General features: G+C 39.4%; 2 protein-coding genes across 2 annotated transcripts in view; one reads left to right on the forward strand and one right to left on the reverse strand.

Annotated features, from left to right (window-relative positions):
- Pik3c2a (phosphatidylinositol-4-phosphate 3-kinase catalytic subunit type 2 alpha) overlaps nt 1-18,142 on the forward strand; it is a 106,561-nt gene that overhangs the window by 77,902 nt on the left and 10,517 nt on the right. Inside the window, exons 15-26 of the mRNA XM_041666242.1 lie at nt 123-268; nt 2,686-2,874; nt 3,575-3,668; nt 4,512-4,606; nt 4,942-5,122; nt 6,862-6,966; nt 7,739-7,831; nt 9,803-9,932; nt 12,234-12,370; nt 14,893-15,062; nt 16,380-16,536; nt 17,318-17,427. Coding sequence (XP_041522176.1) covers nt 123-268; nt 2,686-2,874; nt 3,575-3,668; nt 4,512-4,606; nt 4,942-5,122; nt 6,862-6,966; nt 7,739-7,831; nt 9,803-9,932; nt 12,234-12,370; nt 14,893-15,062; nt 16,380-16,536; nt 17,318-17,427 — 1,607 coding nt within the window. The remainder of the gene's footprint in view (nt 1-122; nt 269-2,685; nt 2,875-3,574; nt 3,669-4,511; nt 4,607-4,941; nt 5,123-6,861; nt 6,967-7,738; nt 7,832-9,802; nt 9,933-12,233; nt 12,371-14,892; nt 15,063-16,379; nt 16,537-17,317; nt 17,428-18,142) is intronic.
- On the reverse strand, nt 10,291-10,841 carry LOC121457505 (huntingtin-interacting protein K-like). The gene has a single exon (XM_041666243.1). It carries the CDS (start codon nt 10,835-10,837, stop codon nt 10,472-10,474), a length of 366 nt encoding a protein of 121 aa, XP_041522177.1. The 5' UTR covers nt 10,838-10,841; the 3' UTR covers nt 10,291-10,471.

An 18,142-nucleotide genomic window follows, 5' to 3' on the forward strand; every position in this document is an offset into this window, starting at 1 on the left:
TATAGAGCAAATCCCAGGACAGCCAGGGTACACAAAGAAACCCTGTCTCAGAAGAAAGAAAAGAAAACCAACAACAAACAAAACACACACACAAGTTCAGTGATTTCTTTAATTTTTTTCAGGTTGATTTTCCTTCTCCTTCATGTGACATTGTTTATACATCTCCCCAAGATGATAGAAATGTTATTCAACAGTACAAGTTGGAAACACTGGAAAACGATGTAAAGGGAAAACTTCTGGATATTCTTCACAGGGACTCATCATTTGGGTATGCTTTGTTTATTATTTTCTTGGGAATCTTCTGTGGTGTAAAAGATCAGGTTCAGGGCTTAATATTACAGCCCGTGATTTAGAAGTGCTCTTGATATGGAGGAAGCTGTACAGGACTAAGAGTACAGCATGATCCCAGCACTTCCAGTGGAAGACTGGCTACATACAAATCAGGGAATTATATAAATCTGTGTTTTAGTCTTTCTTTTTTTTTTTTTTTAAATATTTATTTATTATGTATACAATATTCTGTCTGTGTGTATGCCCGCAGGCCAGAAGAGGGCACCAGACCCCATTACAGATGGTTGTGAGCCACCATATGGTTGCTGGGAATTGAACTCAGGACCTTTGGAAGAGCAGGCAATGCTCTTAACCTCTGAGCCATCTCTCCAGCCCTGTTTTAGTCTTTCTTAAATCATGTATTTGTATAGCACACACGCATGTGTGTGTGTGTGTCTATGCAGAGAGAGGTTGACAGGATACCTTCTCTGTCTCTTTAGCTCATTTTTTGAGACAGACTCTTACTGAACCTGGAGCTCACTAATTTATTAGGCTGGCTGGCCATGGAGCTTTATGGGTCCTCCTAGCTCTTCATCTCAGTGCTGGGGTTACAGATGCATACCGCCACACCCAAGTTTTATGTTAGTGCTGGGGATCTGATCTCAGGTCCTCATGTTTGCACAGCAGGCACCTTACCCACTGAGCCATTCACCCAGACCATTTTTACTGTGTGTATGTACATGTATGTGCATGTAGAGTACAGACGTCAACACTAAGTATCTTCCTTAATCACTTCCCACCTTAGTTTTTGAAACACAATCTCTGACTGAATCTGGAGCTTGCCAGTAAATTGAATAGACTGGCAGTCCATCCGACCCTAAGAATCTGTTTGTCTCCACCTCTAATACCAAACTCATCAGCATATTAGGATAGTGTTACCATCAGCACAAAGGAAATAAAACCTAAAACACCCGTGTGGATACTTCTATATTACTAAACCATCTCTGGAAGCATAGCAGATCCTTGTCTGTAGAATTAGGAAGACTTCTGTCTTGGGTTACTATTGCAGTGATAAAACACCATGACCAAAGCAGCTTGGGGAGGAAGGGTTTATTTGACTTATGCTTCCACATCACTGTTTATCACTGAAGGAAGTCAGGACGGGAATTCAAACAGGGCGGGAGCCTGGAGGCAAGAGCTGATGTGGAGGCCATGAAGGATTGCTGATTACTGGCTTACTACCAGTGACTTGCTCAGCCTGCTTTCTTATAGAACCCAGGATCACCAGCCCAGCGATGGCCCCTTATCAATTGCCCGGGCCTTGCCTCATCAATCACTACTTAAGAAAATGCTCTATGGGCTTCTAACTATAGCTTGTGTCAAGTTGATTTAAAACTAGCCAACACAAGATGGGCAGTGGTGGTGCATGTCTTTAATCCCATCACTCGGGAGGCAGAGGCAGGTGGATTTCTCTGAGTTCGAGGCCAGCCTGGTCTACAAGAGTTAGTTCCAGGGCAGGCTCCAAACCCTGTCTTGGGGAGGGGGGACCATTAGCCAGCACATTTTATTTAGGTGCTTTTTGTCATATTTGTGGGGTTTTTTTTATACTGCACATGAGATGAATACATTTTGCAGGTGTGCTGTATGCACAAAGTGGAGTGGGTGAGCCAGACATGCTGTTGCATACCTGTAATCCTAACACAGGCAATGGAGGCAGGAGGAACAGGAGTTTGACGCCCACTTTAGCTGCACGGCAAGTTTGAGGCCAACCTGGGCTATATAAGAAACTGCCTCAAAAAAAAAAAAAAACAAAAAAAAAATGAGTAAATTGGGTGCTGGCACATGCTTTTAATCCCAGTATTTGGGAGGCAGAGTTGTTAACTCTGTGAGTTCAAAGCCAGCCTGGCATACAGAATGAGTTCCAGGGCAGAAAAGGTGACACAGTGAAATTCTGTCTCAAAAATAAACGAATAATAAAAGTGAAATATTTCATGAACATGTCATTGAACTTAACTCACAATTTATCTCTAAAAATATTTTTTTTCATTTGTTTCTCAGTTTTTCACACTTTTTCCACTGCTTCTCAACTCAACTGTTCCCTAAAGATTTGTTTTCTCCATAGCGTTTCATTTTATTTGTGTGGACGCACTCTGCTCATTCAGCTCTTGCTTTGTTTACCCTCACTTTAACAACTCTTGTACTTTTGTCAAGGCAGAGAGAGCAGTTTCCATCTTCAGATGAGGGTAGATTAGTATGTTTGCTGTACGTTGAATATTTCTGTTTCTTATTAGTATTAGCAGCATCAAGTACTAGTCACTTGTCACAAATACATTTCTTCTTTGACTTTTTAATTATTGAGATTATAGCCATGTCATAATTCTACTGAGAAGTAACTTAATTCTATTATATATGCAGACTTTCTAAAGAAGATAAGGTCTTTTTGTGGGAAAAACGTTATTATTGCTTCAAACATCCAAATTGTCTTCCTAAGATACTAGCAAGTGCCCCAAACTGGAAATGGGCTAATCTTGCCAAAACTTACTCATTGCTGCACCAGTGGCCGCCATTGTGCCCACTAGCTGCATTGGAGCTTCTTGATGCAAAGTAAGTCAGATACATTTATTTGATGTTTTATTGTCAAATTTCACAGCAGTGTCTTATGCTGCAGGGGTACTTCCCTTTTAACATAAAAACAACATGATAATGTAAGTGTGTATGCATAATTTATATAAACATATTCTTTTTCATTGAAATGCTCAAGAAAGCATTTTGTATCATTTAAAGCTTACCTAAAGAAAGAATTAAGTATCTAATTTGAATAATTCTTTTTATTAATTGTGTAATTGATTATTTTTAATAATTATATAATTGTAATAATTTATGGGGACAAAATTAATTTTTATGAAGCTAAAATTTTGAAATAATCTGGGAACTGAGTCTGTATTTACACAGTTAAGTTTTTGCTCCTTTAGAAAAAAAGAAAAGTATTAAGGGAAGGGTGGAAAGGTAATAGAAAGTAGAAGAGGGAATAGTAAGAATGGAAGGGTTTAAGTGGAGATTGTCATTGTACTCAGTATGTATGAAAATTCCGTTAGGAGCTTGCTATGTAGACTGGGCTGGCCTCAGACTCAGAGATTGGCTTGCTTCTGCCTCCTAAAGGCATGTACTGCCACGCCAGCACATTGGTTTTGAGTAAGAGCCATTTGAATCTTCTTTGTCGGGGACAGACTAAAATTGTGTTTTCAGTTAATAAAACTACACTTGCAAGAAATCACTGTTATATATTGATTTTCTGATACTCTAGATTTGCTGACCAGGAAGTGCGATCTCTAGCTGTGAGCTGGATTGAGGCCATTAGTGATGATGAGCTAACAGATCTTCTCCCACAGTTTGTACAGGTGGGAGTTTTTACTAGGCTACCTTGCTTCCTACTCACCCACCTAGTTTCAGTTAGTAAGGGACTGGCCATGGGACCCCTTCTTTGTTTTAAAATGCCATTGTAGTACAGCAGAAATGTTGAGGGCACTGTGTGAGAATATAGTATGATCTCCCATTACTGCCATAGGTAATGTGGCATATAGCCGTGTGAACTTGTAATTTTTAGACTTTTTTTTAAAAATTTTTTAAGACAGGGTTTCTCTGTGCAGCCCTGCTATCCTGGAACTCACTTTGTAGACCAGACTTGTCTCAAACTCAAGAGATCTGCCTGGCTCTGCCTCCTGAGTCCTGAGTGCTGGAATTAAAGGTGTGCACCCGGCAATTTTCGGGAATTTGCCAGACTTGAGCCTTTTTTTCTTTGCTGGTAAAACATAGCTAATATAATAGATAGTATTCCTTTTGAGTTCAACAATTTGACCTATATTCATAGACTTTTATTTTTTGAGACAGGCTTTCTCGATGTAGCCCTGGCTGTCCTAGAATTCATTTATTCAGGCTGGGCTTGAACTCACAGAGATCGATCTGCCTCTGCTTCTTGAGTGCTGGGAATAAAGGCATGTATCATCATGCTCAGCCCCTGTAGTATTGGTTTTTTTAAATATTTGCAGTGCTGTGGATGGAAGGAATGGCATTGCTTCTGCTAAGCAAGCATTCTACCTCTGGGCTATAAAACCTAGCCTTTTTTTTCCATAAGTGTCATCTTTTCACCAGTGAGTAGCATTTAGTCTACATATTTGATGCTTTTATCTGAGCAATTTGGTATGATTTAACTTCTAATAACTCTTATTTCCTCTTACACATAGGCTTTGAAATATGAAATTTACTTGAATAGTTCACTAGTGCGCTTCCTTCTGTCCAGGGCCTTGGGAAATATCCAGATAGCACACAGTTTGTATTGGTAAGACTTAAATTTTATTAAGTGGCTCCTTTGTTTTGCAGACACTAACAGAGTTGGCATAATTATTAAATATAAACAGTGTGCTTATGATACTTGCTGTGGGTAATCAGCTGTGTAGTGAATCTATTATTTTAAAGAAGCTGAAGGGTTTGTCTTTAGAAATAAAACTAAAATTAATAAAACAACATCATGCTTTTTATAATAATTAATGAGCCTTTTCTTGCTTATGTGACTTAATTTCCTGGATATCCAAATTAGAACTTGTTAAACTGATCTTTGAGCGAGCTTCATCTAGTTCTCAGAAGTGACTGACATAAATATTTTTGTTGCATTAGGCTTCTCAAGGATGCTTTGCATGATACACATTTTGGAAGCAGATATGAGCATGTGTTGGGTGCTCTCCTCTCAGTAGGAGGAAAAGGACTCAGAGAAGAACTTTCTAAGCAGATGAAACTTGTACAACTTTTAGGAGGAGTGGCAGAAAAAGTAAGACAGGCTAGTGGATCAACCAGACAGGTATGTACCCATGAAAGAGAACACAAGTATTGTTTTGTTTTTGAGACAAATCTGTATAACTGGACTAGCCCTGTATCCTCCTGCATAGACCTCATAAGTGCTGGGATTGCAGATGCTTGCCACCACACTTGGGCAGTTGGGATTTTGATAAGAACTATATTAAATCTATAGATCAATTTTGGAAATATTGTGATTATAATAATAAACTTTTATTGTGTTTGTTTGTTTGGTTTTTTTTTTTTTTTTGAGGCAGGATGTCTCTATGTAATAGTTCTAGCTGTCCTGAAACTAGCTCTTGTAGACTAGGCTGGCCTTGAATTCACAGAAATCTGCCTGCCTCTGCCTCCCGAGTGCTGGGATTAAAGGTTCACGCCACCACTGCCCAGCTATTTATTAATTTCTTTTGAGATAAGATCTCTCTATAAAGCCCTGACTATCCTTGATCTCGTACTTAAGCCAGACTGGTCACAAACTCACAAGGATCCTCTTGCTTCTGCTTCCCAGTGCTGGATTAAAATGTTCACCACCACATCTAGCCATAATAATATATCTTAATTCTTGAACTCAGCTTGTCTTCCAATTCATGAACACAGGGAAAGAATATTTTCTATTTATATGTTCTTAAATTCTTTAAAAAATTGTTGGTGTTTTTGTTTTGTTTTGTATTTTTGAAAATAGCTTTTTTCACTTTTATTTTGGAGACTTGTCAATCCATACAAGTACACTTAGCATTCAAGAGGTACATAATGTCACAAAGTATTTAGTGTATGATTTATGAGCCTCCATGTACATTGTTTATATATTTTTCCCAAGTAATGCTACTGTGAACATTATTGCACACATCTTTACTGCCTTCTAGCACTTCTTCCTTATTTCTTTCATGTTTTGAAAGGATGGAATCTACTGAGTTGCCTTGCACTCCTGTTTCAATCTCCCTAGTAACTCACTCTGTAGATACATGTCACTGCTTCAGGCTTGCTTTAGTTTCTTTATGGAATATTCCTATGGACAAAATAGTTGAGTTAAGAGCTGTATACATTTTAACTATAATGACTTCATTAGATTGTTAGATTGTTTTTTCTAAAAATCTGCACGGGGCATGATGGCACATACCTTTAATCCTAGCACTTGAGAAAGAGAGGCAGGTGGATCTCTGTGAGTTTGAGGCCAGCCTGGTCTACAGAGTGAGTTCTAGGACAGTCAGAGCTACATAGTGAGACCGTATCTTAAAACTAAATAAAACAAAAGATAAATATTAGGGGGTAGCCACTGGTAGGTTTCCTGTGACCCCACACCCTTGTGTATATGGACATTCCTAATTGGACTCAGTGAGTTATATAGGAGAAAAGAGAGTTCATGATGTTGGGAGGGATGCAGATCTTCAGTGCTGGAAGATGGCTCAGTCAGCAAAGTGCTTGCAGCACAAGCTTGAATTTGCATCCCTACTAGTACCTACGTAAAAAGGCAGCTCAGTGATACCCATCTGAAATCTCAGTGCTGGGGAAGCAAAGACAAGAGAATCCCTAGGACTCACTGGTCAGCTAGCCTAATCAGTGAGGTCCAGGTTCAATGAGAGAGTCTATCCAGAAAAATAAGTAAAGAACAATTACAGAAGAAACCCACTTGACCTGTGGCCTCCATGAATGTGTACCTGCATAGACACGTTCATTCTCAGAATGAATAATCTTCATTTTCTCTTCATTTTCATAATGTACTTACAGAGGCAATCTCTTCCATAGGTGGTCCTCCAAAAGAGTATGGAACGAGTACAGTCCTTTTTTCTGGAAAATAATTGTCGTCTTCCTCTCAAACCAAGTCTAGTGGCAAAAGAATTAAATATTAAGGTAACACAGTACTCTCAAGTTCATATAAACATAAAATAATGCACAAGAAGGAGAGTTGTTACTGCAGGCGAGGGTGAGAGTGCAGTGTGTAAGTCCTTGGCTAGGGAGAGTGCCCTGAGCTCTGTCTTTCTGCATGTTGTTACCTGACCAGAGTTCCCGAAGGACATAGTGACAGACTCTTTTATTACTTTGGGTTTTGTTTGTGTTCTTAAAATAGGGTTATGGTCTTACACTAGCTTTTTGTAAGTTTTATTTTAAGGTAAGATCTGTAGTTCAGTGGTAGAGCACTTGACTAGTATACAAGGCCCAGAATTTGATTCCCAAAATAAATAGATAAAATGTGATTTGATTTAAGCCGTGAAGTTATTAGAGTGTTAGTATTTAATTACATAGGTAATGAGTTTCATCAGTACTTATGTGAAAATGGAGCTCTTGTCCCCGGTCAGGATGAGTATCACACAGCTGTGTGCTCTGTTGAGTGATTCAGATACTTAGAAAGAAGTTCAGGCTGGCTTTAAAGGGTTTTGCACCAAGTTTTTAAGTTTTTGTTTTTTCTGCCTTTATTGAGTAGCTATTTTACTGATATACACTGTTTAAATTTCAAGAGCTATTTACATATCCATATTATTGGCAGATCATGTAAGCACTAGTTAACATCCATTGTTTGATTTGCTCTAATTTAAAGCATTAGAAAAAATATCAGGCACAATAAATGCAGAATCCATTTTCATGCTGTCGCCAGCCTTTCTAACGCTCAGTGTTGTGTTTGCAGTCGTGCTCCTTCTTCAGCTCTAACGCTATGCCCCTCAGAGTCACAATGCTGAATGCTGACCCTATGGGGGAAGAGATTAATGTCATCTTCAAGGTGAGATGACTAGAGTGCTTCTGTGGGTTTCGTCTCTTGGGTTCTTTCACAGGGGATTGGTTTGGTTTGGTTTGATTTTGTTTGTTTGTTTGAGACAGGGCCTCAATTATGAGACCCTGTCCCATAAAAAAACAGACAATGACGGGAACAATTTGAGTATTTCTGTAAAATTATTACTGACATAAAATCTTCCCAGATAGCCGGGCGGTGGTGGCGCACGCCTTTAATCCCAGCACTCGGGAGGCAGAGACAGGTGGATCTCTGTGAGTTCGAGGCCAGCCTGGTCTACAAGAGCTAGTTCCAGGACAGGCACCAAAGCTACAGAGAAACCCTGTCTCGAAAAAAAAAAATCCAAAAAAAAAAATCTTCCCAAATAGGACTGGGGGGCAACTGCAGCCCTTGGCCAGGCTGGTGAGCATAGTATCACAACAGACAGGCTCCCTCAGGTTTGCCAAGCTGCAAAACTAGAAAGGGTGATGTTTCTTAGGGACTTGTGCAAGACAACAGCTCACAGTATAATCCTGGCTGGCCTTAAACCCTGGATCATCCTGTTTCAGCTTCCCATGTGCTGGGATTGTAAGGGTATGCCATCATACCTGACTATTGGTTTTCAGAAGCATAGAGATTACCTATGTGAATCAGAAGGACTGGAGTGTTAGAAAAGAATCTTTTACCTGTTGAAATTTTGTGAGTTGTAATCATACATTGAAGAAAAAATGGGGAGTTCTGGATAATTCATTAAGTTGATAAATTGAAGGTTCATAAAGATAGCTAAAATCGAACCTTCTTTGATAGAAGTTTCTGTTTATTTTACTGATATTTTTACCTTTTCTTAAAACAATACCATCTATTTTAATGATAGATATTCTACAAGTTGTCTCAATTTTTGTTAAGGCAAATCCTCCTTAATCTTTTTCACAATTTTCTTGGCTAGCCTCAAAAATATATTTATCATTGTTTGTGTTAAAACTGTTATTCAACCAGGTGTGGTGGTACATATGTTTAATCCCAGCACACCAGAGGCAAAAGCAGAAAGATCTTTTGAGTTCTGGGCCAACCTAGTCAATCTAGCAAGTTCCAGGCCAGCATTTATTTATTGTATATGTATGAATGTTTGTCTGAATGTGTACACATGCATGCTGGTGCCCTCTGAGATTCGAAGAGGGCATTAGATCTTCTGGAACTGGAGTTATGGACATTTGTGAGCCACCATGTATAGGTGCTGGAAACTGAACTTAGGTCCTCTGCCAGAACATCAAATGATCTTAATCTTTGTGTCATCTCTCCAGCCTCAAAAGGAGTAATATTTTTAAGTGACCTTTATTTTGAAATGGTTGTAGATTTATAGATAATTATAAGAAGTTACCTAGAGATTCTTGTTGACCTCTTATATAACTGTAATGTAATGTTATAGTCAGAATGTTAGCATTGATATAGTCAAGAAACAAACTATCATAAGATCACTGTGATTTCCTTTTTTGGTTTTTTTTTTTTCTTGAGACAGGGTTTGTCTGTGTAGTCCTGGCTGTCCTGGAACTCTATAGACCAAGCTGGCCTTAAACTCAGAGATTCCAATGCTCTGCTTCTGGAGTGCTGGGATCAAAGGCATGTGCCACTGCCACCACCCACCTTCCTTTTATCTTTTGATTGAAGGTATTTTACATACTCTAAAATTCAGCTTTTTAAACGTACTGTTGAGCAGAGTGTAGCTCAGTGGTAGAGTGCTTGCCCAGTGTACACAAGGCCAAGGACTCAGTCCCCCACACCTTAAAATTAATTAAAATAAAATGCACTGTACATGAAATGGAGACATGAGGCATTTGAAATAGTTTCTCTAGGACACCACAGAAGAGTACAGTGCAGCTCTGAAATCCCTTCTCTCTGTGCATGCCCTGTCAAACACCCCTCAGATCTTATGGCATGTAACAAGTGCTTGGGGAAAGGTGTGATTTTTATTTCTTTAATTTCAAGGTTGGTGAAGACCTTCGACAAGATATGTTAGCTTTACAGATGATAAAGATTATGGATAAGATCTGGCTTAAAGAGGGACTGGATCTGAGGATGGTGATATTCAAATGCCTGTCAACTGGCCGAGATCGAGGTATGTCTTTTACTTGGATCTTGATTTCTTTTGTCTCATGAACATAGCTTACTAAGAAAACAGCTCAGTAGGTAGTCCTAATAAACACTTTGTAGTAACCAGTAGTATAGGTTTATTGACCCAGTAAGGACATCATCTACTTAAGCCAACTTTGGATTCATTTCCTTAGAATAAATAGCAATAATGAGGTTTTCTTTTTTCATGAGAGTAGATTTTTTTTTAAGTTATAAAGCTAATTGGCCCATTAGCTCTAGCCTCTTATTAGTTCTTATGACGTATCTTAACCCATTATTCTGATCTATTTTAGCTAGATTTTTATTTTATTACTAAGTTGATAGATTTTTCAGTTTTTTTTTTGAACATTAGGTACTTCTTTATACTGATTGTTCATATATTTTCATGAAGGTCCAACATAGAAACTGACAACAAAACAGAATATATAATGCATTTGATCAGAGATAAAATTGAAAAAAAAATGAACAGAACAACAAAACACTTTATTTCAGTAATTAGTCCAGAATGTCTGAAAATGCACATTATCAGTTGGTTAGGGCAATAAGAGCCTCCACAACGTTGCCTATGTGTTCCCACAAGCTCCTTTCTGCTGCTGCTCGAGAGATCTCCATCTCTGTCATTATCAACTCCAGATCTTCCTTCTTGATCGTGACCTTCACCAGTTCCTTTTCCCGCTCCTGTTTTGCCTTTTGCTCCCTGGACCGTCTGTCTCCAATGACGGACATAGCCGTCTCCAGATTCGAACTTTGGATCTCCTTCTCCTCCGCATAGTCAGTGACCCGCTCCAAGTCAGCAGCACCACTATCATGCTTCCATGGCTTCTCGGGAGGCCGCTCCGGGCCGCTGGTCTCGGTCTCTAACTCCAGCTCCACATCTCCCTCGGTCGCCATTTCGATCTCAAATTTTTCAGTTTTACTGTGCTATTTGTATGTGTTGGGAAGAGTAGGCACACATGTATGGAGGTCAGAGGACAACTTTCTCTCTCTCCCCCGCCCCCCCTCTCTTTCTCTTTCTCTCTCTCTCATTCTTCTGTGAATTCTAGGGACTGAAATCAAGTTGTCCTGCTAGCATAGATACTTTTACCCACTGAACCACCTCAATCCTCAATTGATGATAAGTTTTTCAAGTTACTGATAACCATTCATTCTGTGATATATTTTACATGTTCATCAAATGACACTGTAATTACTCTTTTTTGTTTGGTTGGTTTGTTTTTGTTTATTTTAGTTTTTTCAAGACAGGGTTTCTCTGTAGCTTTGGAGCCTGTCCTGGAACTAGCTCTCGTAGACCAGGCTGGCCTCGAACTCACAGAGATCTGCCTGCCTCTGCGTCCCGAGTGATGGGATTAAAGGCCGCCACCACCCGGCTTTGGTTTTGGTTTTTTGAGATAGGGTTTCTCTGTGTAGCTCTGTCCTAGAACTCACTTTGTATACACAGGCTGGCCTCAAACTCACAGAAATCCACCTGCCTCTGCCTCCCAGTGCTGCAATGAAAGGTGTGTGCCACCACCACCCAGCATTATTTCTATTTTTACTTGTGTATATGGGTGTTTGACTAACATGTGTTTGTAATATGTGAGTGCCTGGTACCTGCAGATGCCAGAAGAGGGCATCAGATCTCCTTGCACTGTAGTTACAGATTTTGGTGAGCTAGCTACCATGTGAGTGCTGGGTTTCAAATCTGGTTCCTCTAGAGAGAAGCTAGTATTCTTAACTGCTGGGCCATCTCTCCAGTCCTTGGGTACTTTTAAAAAATAAGATAATAGGGCTGGAGAGATGGCTCAGTGGTTAAGAGCACTGCCTGCTCTTCCAAAGGTCCTGAGTTCAATTCCCAGCAACCACATGGTGGCTCACAGCCATCTGTAATGAGATCTGGTGCCCTCTTCTGGCCTGCAGGAATGCATACAGGCAGAACACTGTTTACTTAATAAATAAATAAATCTTTAAAAAAAAGATAATAATTTCAACTGCTTACATTTTTAAGCATGACTTGCTAGATTTGGTGTCTTATTTCAAGGATTGAAACATATCAATATTTTTTTAAATATTTATTTATTATGTATACAATATTCTGTCTGTGTGTATGCCTTCAGGCCAGAAGAGGGTACCAGACTCCATTACAGATGGTTGTGAGCCACCATGTGGTTGCTGGGAATTGAACTCAGGACCTTTGGAAGAGCAGGCAATGCTCTTAACCTCTGAGCCATCTCTCCAGCCCACATATCAATATTTTTGAGACCTACTTTGGGGACACATTTTCATACAGCTGATACTTTGTTTGTTAAAGGCATGGTGGAGCTAGTTCCTGCTTCAGATACCCTCAGGAAAATCCAAGTGGAATATGGTGTGACGGGATCCTTTAAAGATAAACCTCTTGCCGAGTGGCTGAGGAAGTACAATCCTTCTGAAGAAGAGTACGAGAAGGTAATCAGCATGCTTCTTTATCCTAGAGAACTTTGTCAAAATATATTCTGAAAACTATTAGTGCTTAAAACCTGTTATAGTGTTCATATGGTTTAAGGAAGACTCACAATTTATGTTTTATTAGCTGTTGAAGAATTATGTTTTGATATGGCATTTCTCGAACAAACTTTCCTTTTGTTGTTTGTCTTCCCTTCCTCTTCTCTGTCCTCTCTTCCCTTGTGCTCTCTGTTTGAAAAGACCCCAGTTTTAATGTCATTTAGACACCTAATTTAAGTGCCATTAATGTGTCATTTTTATAGCTATTAAATGCTATCCAATCTGTTGACTTGTGAAGGAAAAGCAAGAGAATTTCATGCTTTGTTGTTCTTCTAGAGTGGTTTAGTTAGACCACTCCCATTTTTAATTCTTTTTGACAGGGTCTTTCTACTTAGCCCCTGGCTGTCCTGGAACTCACTGTGTAGACCAGGTTGCCCTTGAACTCACAAAGTTCCACCTGCTTCTGTCTCCCTAGTGCTGAGATTATAGGCCATCGCGTCTGGCTCCATTTTTTGATTCTTTGTAGTCTTGGGAAACAGTATGGCAGAAGACACTCTTTCTTCATTTTAGTATTGACTTGTGATTTCTGATAAGATGTTGCCCCAAAATACTTGTTGAACAGTGTATACTAAGCACCTTATTTGCATTTGACTAAGAAGGAGTACAGCACAATAGAGTCCTGTTTGGATTCTGGCTTTGCCACCTCTGCAATCACATGATCTTGATAAACATTGAAGTCTTGCTATATCTTAGTTTCACTTGTCTTTAAAATGGCATTAATCTTTATACCTAAGTTAGTGATTTGTGGTGGGTCTTTTTAAATATTTAATTATTCTGTGTATACAACTACTCTATCTGCATGGATGCCTACACACCAAAAGAGGGTATTCAATCTCACTAAAGATGGTGGTAAGCCACCATGTGGTTGCGGAAATTGAACTCAGGACCTCTGGAAGAGCAGCCAGTGCTCTAAACCTCCGAGCCATCTCTTCAGCCCCCTATGATGAGATTTTTAAATAAGTAGTTGTATAAATAGAGAGATTGATTGATATTAAGTATTATATATATATTGCTGTTATCATCATTGTTGGCATTGGTGTCTGGAGGATTATAAAATAAAATTAACCACAGAGACCAATAGAATTGTACCACTTAAAAAATCGAGTATTTCACTAGTATTAGCATTGTGCAAACCTGCAGTCCCGGTCCGAAAAGATTGAGACAAAAGGATTGTGAATTTGATTGGGATACAGACTCTGTCTGAGAAAGAAAAAACCATCACTGTATTTTGAGAATCAATGGACATGCTTTTTTTTTTGTTTTTTTGTTTTTTGTTTTTTGTTTTTCGAGACAGGGTTTCTCTGTGGTTTTGGAGCCTGTCCTGGAACTAGCTCTTGTAGACCAGGCTGGTCTCGAACTCACAGAGATCCGCCTGCCTCTGCCTCCAGAGTGCTGGGATTAAAGGCGTGCGCCACCACCGCCCGGCTAATGGGCATGCTTTATAATACTTATTATGTGCATCTTACATGCTGTGTACCCTTCTGTATCATGCTAGCAATCCCCAGGAATAGCAAGCCTAACTGAACAAATGGATATACCCTTGAGACTCTAGAAGACACAGAGTCATCAGATGCTAACACAGAGCCAATCATGTTATTGTTTTGTTTTTTTTAATATTTATTTATTTATTATGTATACAATATTCTGTCTGTGTGTATGTCTGCAGGCCAGAAGAGGGCACCAGACCTCATTACAGATGGTTGTGAGCCACCATGTGGTTGCTGGGAATTGAACTCAGGACCTTTGGAAGAGCAGGCAATGCTCTTAACCACTGAGCCATCTCTCCAGCCCCCTCATGTTATTGTTTTAAGATATAAGTTGGCTTTGTGTTCTTCCACGTGCTAGATAAACAGTGAGTTATATATACTCTTAGCCCATAAACTGACTTAGTTTTAAAATTATGTTTATCTATGTGTATTATATGTGTGTACCCTCATGCACCTTTGGAAGACAGAAGAGGGTATCAGATCTGTAGCTGGAGTTACAGGCAGTTGGGAGCTACCTGACGTAGATGCTTAGAATCAGGAAAGGCAACAGTTGCTAATAAAGTTCCAAGCTGACTTTCTTTACATGTGTTCTCTATTCTATTTGAAAGGAAAATTAATTTGCTCTGTTAAAAGGTATTTCATTTCCACTGAACCAGAAATAAAAAATAATAATAATAATAAAAATAAAAAGTATGCTTTCCTGCCAGGCAGTGGTGGTACACACCTTTAATCCCAGCACTTGGGGCAGAGGCAGGCAGATCTCTGAGTTTGAGGAAGGCTGGACTACAGAGAGAGTTCCAGGACAACCAGGGCTACACAGAGAAACCCTGTCCCTCCATTCCCCCAAAAAAGTGATAAATTATTACTACACACAGGCAAACCCTGCCTCCTTTAAGACATTTTTTTTCCCTCTCACATAATTTTATGTCTTTATTCCAGGCTTCCGAGAACTTCATCTACTCTTGTGCTGGGTGCTGTGTAGCTACCTATGTCTTAGGCATTTGCGATCGGCACAATGACAATATAATGCTTCGAAGCACAGGACACATGTTCCACATTGATTTTGGAAAGTTTTTGGGCCATGCACAAATGTTCGGTAGCTTCAAAAGGTACAAATGTTGTTATTATTGTCAGTGAAGGGAAGCGCCCCAGACTTTATCCTCCTGTTGTGCTTTGCCTTGTGGTTCCTTTTCAATGTAACTGGGAATGAAAAAGGCCCTAAGAGATGCCTTTACCATATAATAGACAAAACCAGTGTGTGTGCACTTGTTGAAGTAAATGGTCATGTATTGTTTAATCTAGGTTATGTCATCTGCTAGAAATGGTCCATCTGTACAGTGGTAATGAATATAAATTTAACTCTGCATATTTTTGTAACTACTGTTGAATCTCTCTTTGGTCATAAAGATCTATAAGTAATCATTCTTGTGAAAATTTCATATTTAAGTTCTGTCCCAATGCTGAAGTTGCTATGTAATAGTTTTCCTCAAAATGTGAACATTCAGGATTACGGAAAGGCAAAACTCTTGGTGCTGTTATAAAAGGAAGCTTTTCTGTCCCGTCCTTTTTTTTTTTTGGCTCCCCGTCGGGGAATCGAATGTCCCGTCCATTTTTGCAACCGTTTTAAAAATATTCAGTTGCCAGGCGTGGTGGTGCACACCTTTAATCCCAGCCCTTGGGAGACAGAGGCATTTGGATCTCTGTGCATTCAAGCCCAGCCTGGTCTACAAAGTGAGTTTCAGGACAGCCAGGACCGTTAACACACTGAAACCCTGTCTCAAAAAAAAAAAAAAAATCATTCAGAAGCTTAATATTAATTATAAATGTTTGATCAATGACTCAGGCTTATTATTAGTTAGCTCTTACATTTTTAAATTAACCCATATTTTTGTCAATGCTTTGCCACATGGATCATGGCTTGTTACCTCATTTTTTACATCTTGCTTCCTTGGTGGCTGGCTAGAGTCTCCCAGACTCTACCCTTCCCCTGTTTTTCTGCTTGGATTTCCTGACTGGCTCTATCCTGCCTTGCCATAAGCCAAAGCAGTTTTGTTTATCAACCAGTGAGAGCAGCACAGCATGTAGAAAGACATCCCACAGCATGCTGTTTCCCACTTGAAAATTATTGTAGCTCACGTGGCTTATTTAATAACTTTTTATTTATTTATTTATTTATTTATTTATTTATTTAGTATGCAATGTTCTGTCTGTATGCCTACAGGCCAGAAGAGGGCGCCAGACCTCATTACAGATGGTTGTGAGCCACCATGTGGTTGCTGGGAATTGAACTCAGGACCTTTGGAAGAGCAGGCAATGCTCTTAACCACTGAGCCATCTCTCCAGCCCTATTTAATAACTTTTAACAGCAATAGCAGCATTTATTTTGAGTATGTTATGTAAATATGCTCTGTGTATACTTTCAACAGGGATCGAGCTCCTTTTGTGCTTACCTCTGACATGGCATACGTCATTAATGGGGGTGAAAGGCCCACCATTCGTTTCCAGTTGTTTGTGGACCTCTGCTGTCAAGCCTACAACTTGATAAGAAAGCAAACAAACCTCTTTCTTAACCTTCTCTCACTGGTAACTGTTCCTTATTGGCATTGAATTGTATACTAAAACCTCTATGTTTTGATATTTTAAGAAGGATGTTTTATGCTTTTGGAATAAAATTGGCTATAGTCACAGTTGTCAAAATTTTAGTGCAATATTTTTAGATTACTGATATAAGTACTCACTGTCTGGTTCCACTGATTAAAAACTACAAAAAGAGCCGGGCAATGGTGGTGCACGCCTTTAATCCCAGCACTTGGGAGGCAGAGGCAGGCGGATCTCTGTGAGTTCGAGACCAGCCTGGTCTACAAGAGCTAGTTCCAGGACAGGCTCCAAAGCCACAGAGAAACCCTGTCTCGAAAAACCAAAAAAAAAAAAAAACTACAAAAAGTCAGGAGAGTGGTGACACTAGAATGGAAAGGGGCGATGGCTGCTGGTGAGTGAGTGTGTATTTGTGTCTCTAGATCTACGTGTATTCAAGTGGCAAACATTTGTTAAGCTGTCTCGACAGGATCTCTGCACTTCCTAGGATAAGTAGTACACCTAAGTAAAAAGAACAGAAATAACCAAAACGTGCTGTAATGATTGTGACTGGAGCTGTTAGAGTCAGCATAGGCCTAGGAGAGAGATTGAGAATGTATGTGTTTAATTCCATAAATGGACTTTTCTTCCAGCGAGGTGTATGACTTTTCTCATTTGTAAGAGTCACTTAGATACCCAAGATATTAACAAACTCAAGTCTTTGATAAATTTTGTTTCTTTAATTCTAAGTACTTGACCAAGAGAAATTTTAATATTTTTTCTTCTATAGATGATTCCCTCAGGTTTGCCAGAACTTACAAGTATTCAGGACTTGAAATATGTCAGAGATGCACTTCAGCCCCAGACTACAGACGCTGAGGCTACCATTTTCTTCACTAGGTATGACATGTTAATTGTGTCAAGATGCAAAGGGCTAGGGGTGGAGCTCGGAGGTAGAGTGCTTATCTTTTCCTCTGAAAGATCCTGGGTGTTCATTCACCAGCACTGAAAGAAAAAAAGCTACTAAAAGTTGCAGCAGTGCTTAGAAAAATGTTTATTCCTTTCAAAGTATAATCTCAAGGTTATTTAGTATGATTTCCACTGGATGAATTCTGCTTATAAGTGTATTTCTAAGAAACATGTTTTCTACATTAATGATAATGTGCTTTTTTAAGGTTTCCTTCTGAAATGATTCTATTTTCAAGATTCTACCATAATAGCTTCTATGAATTCAACAACACAGCAGCCGACTGATACTCTAGGGCTGTAAATATTTCTTCATGACAGTATTTGAAGTGCATGCCAGTTAACAGCTAGCATTTGGATATCATTGCTGTTTTCAATAAAAACAGATCTTTTGGGCAAACATGTTCTAAAGACGCAGTGACCATATTCACTGACTTCTGCTGTCATGTTTCTCGGCAGGGAAGAATGAGCTTGCATTGATGTGTCCTTTTCCTCTTGCTTTCTTCCTCTCGGTAGAGAGGAGGTTTAAAGCACTGACCTGGCTGGGCTGTGGTGGCGCACGCCTTTAATCCTAGCACTTAGGAGGCAGAGGCAGGTAGATCTCTGTGAGTTCAAGGCTAGCCTGGTCTACAAGAGCTCCAAAGCTACA

This window comes from Microtus oregoni, unplaced genomic scaffold (genome assembly GCF_018167655.1).
Source record: "Microtus oregoni isolate MIOR12 unplaced genomic scaffold, Mior012 000016F_ref0000370, whole genome shotgun sequence".
In the NCBI taxonomy this organism is placed as follows: domain Eukaryota; kingdom Metazoa; phylum Chordata; class Mammalia; order Rodentia; family Cricetidae; genus Microtus; species Microtus oregoni.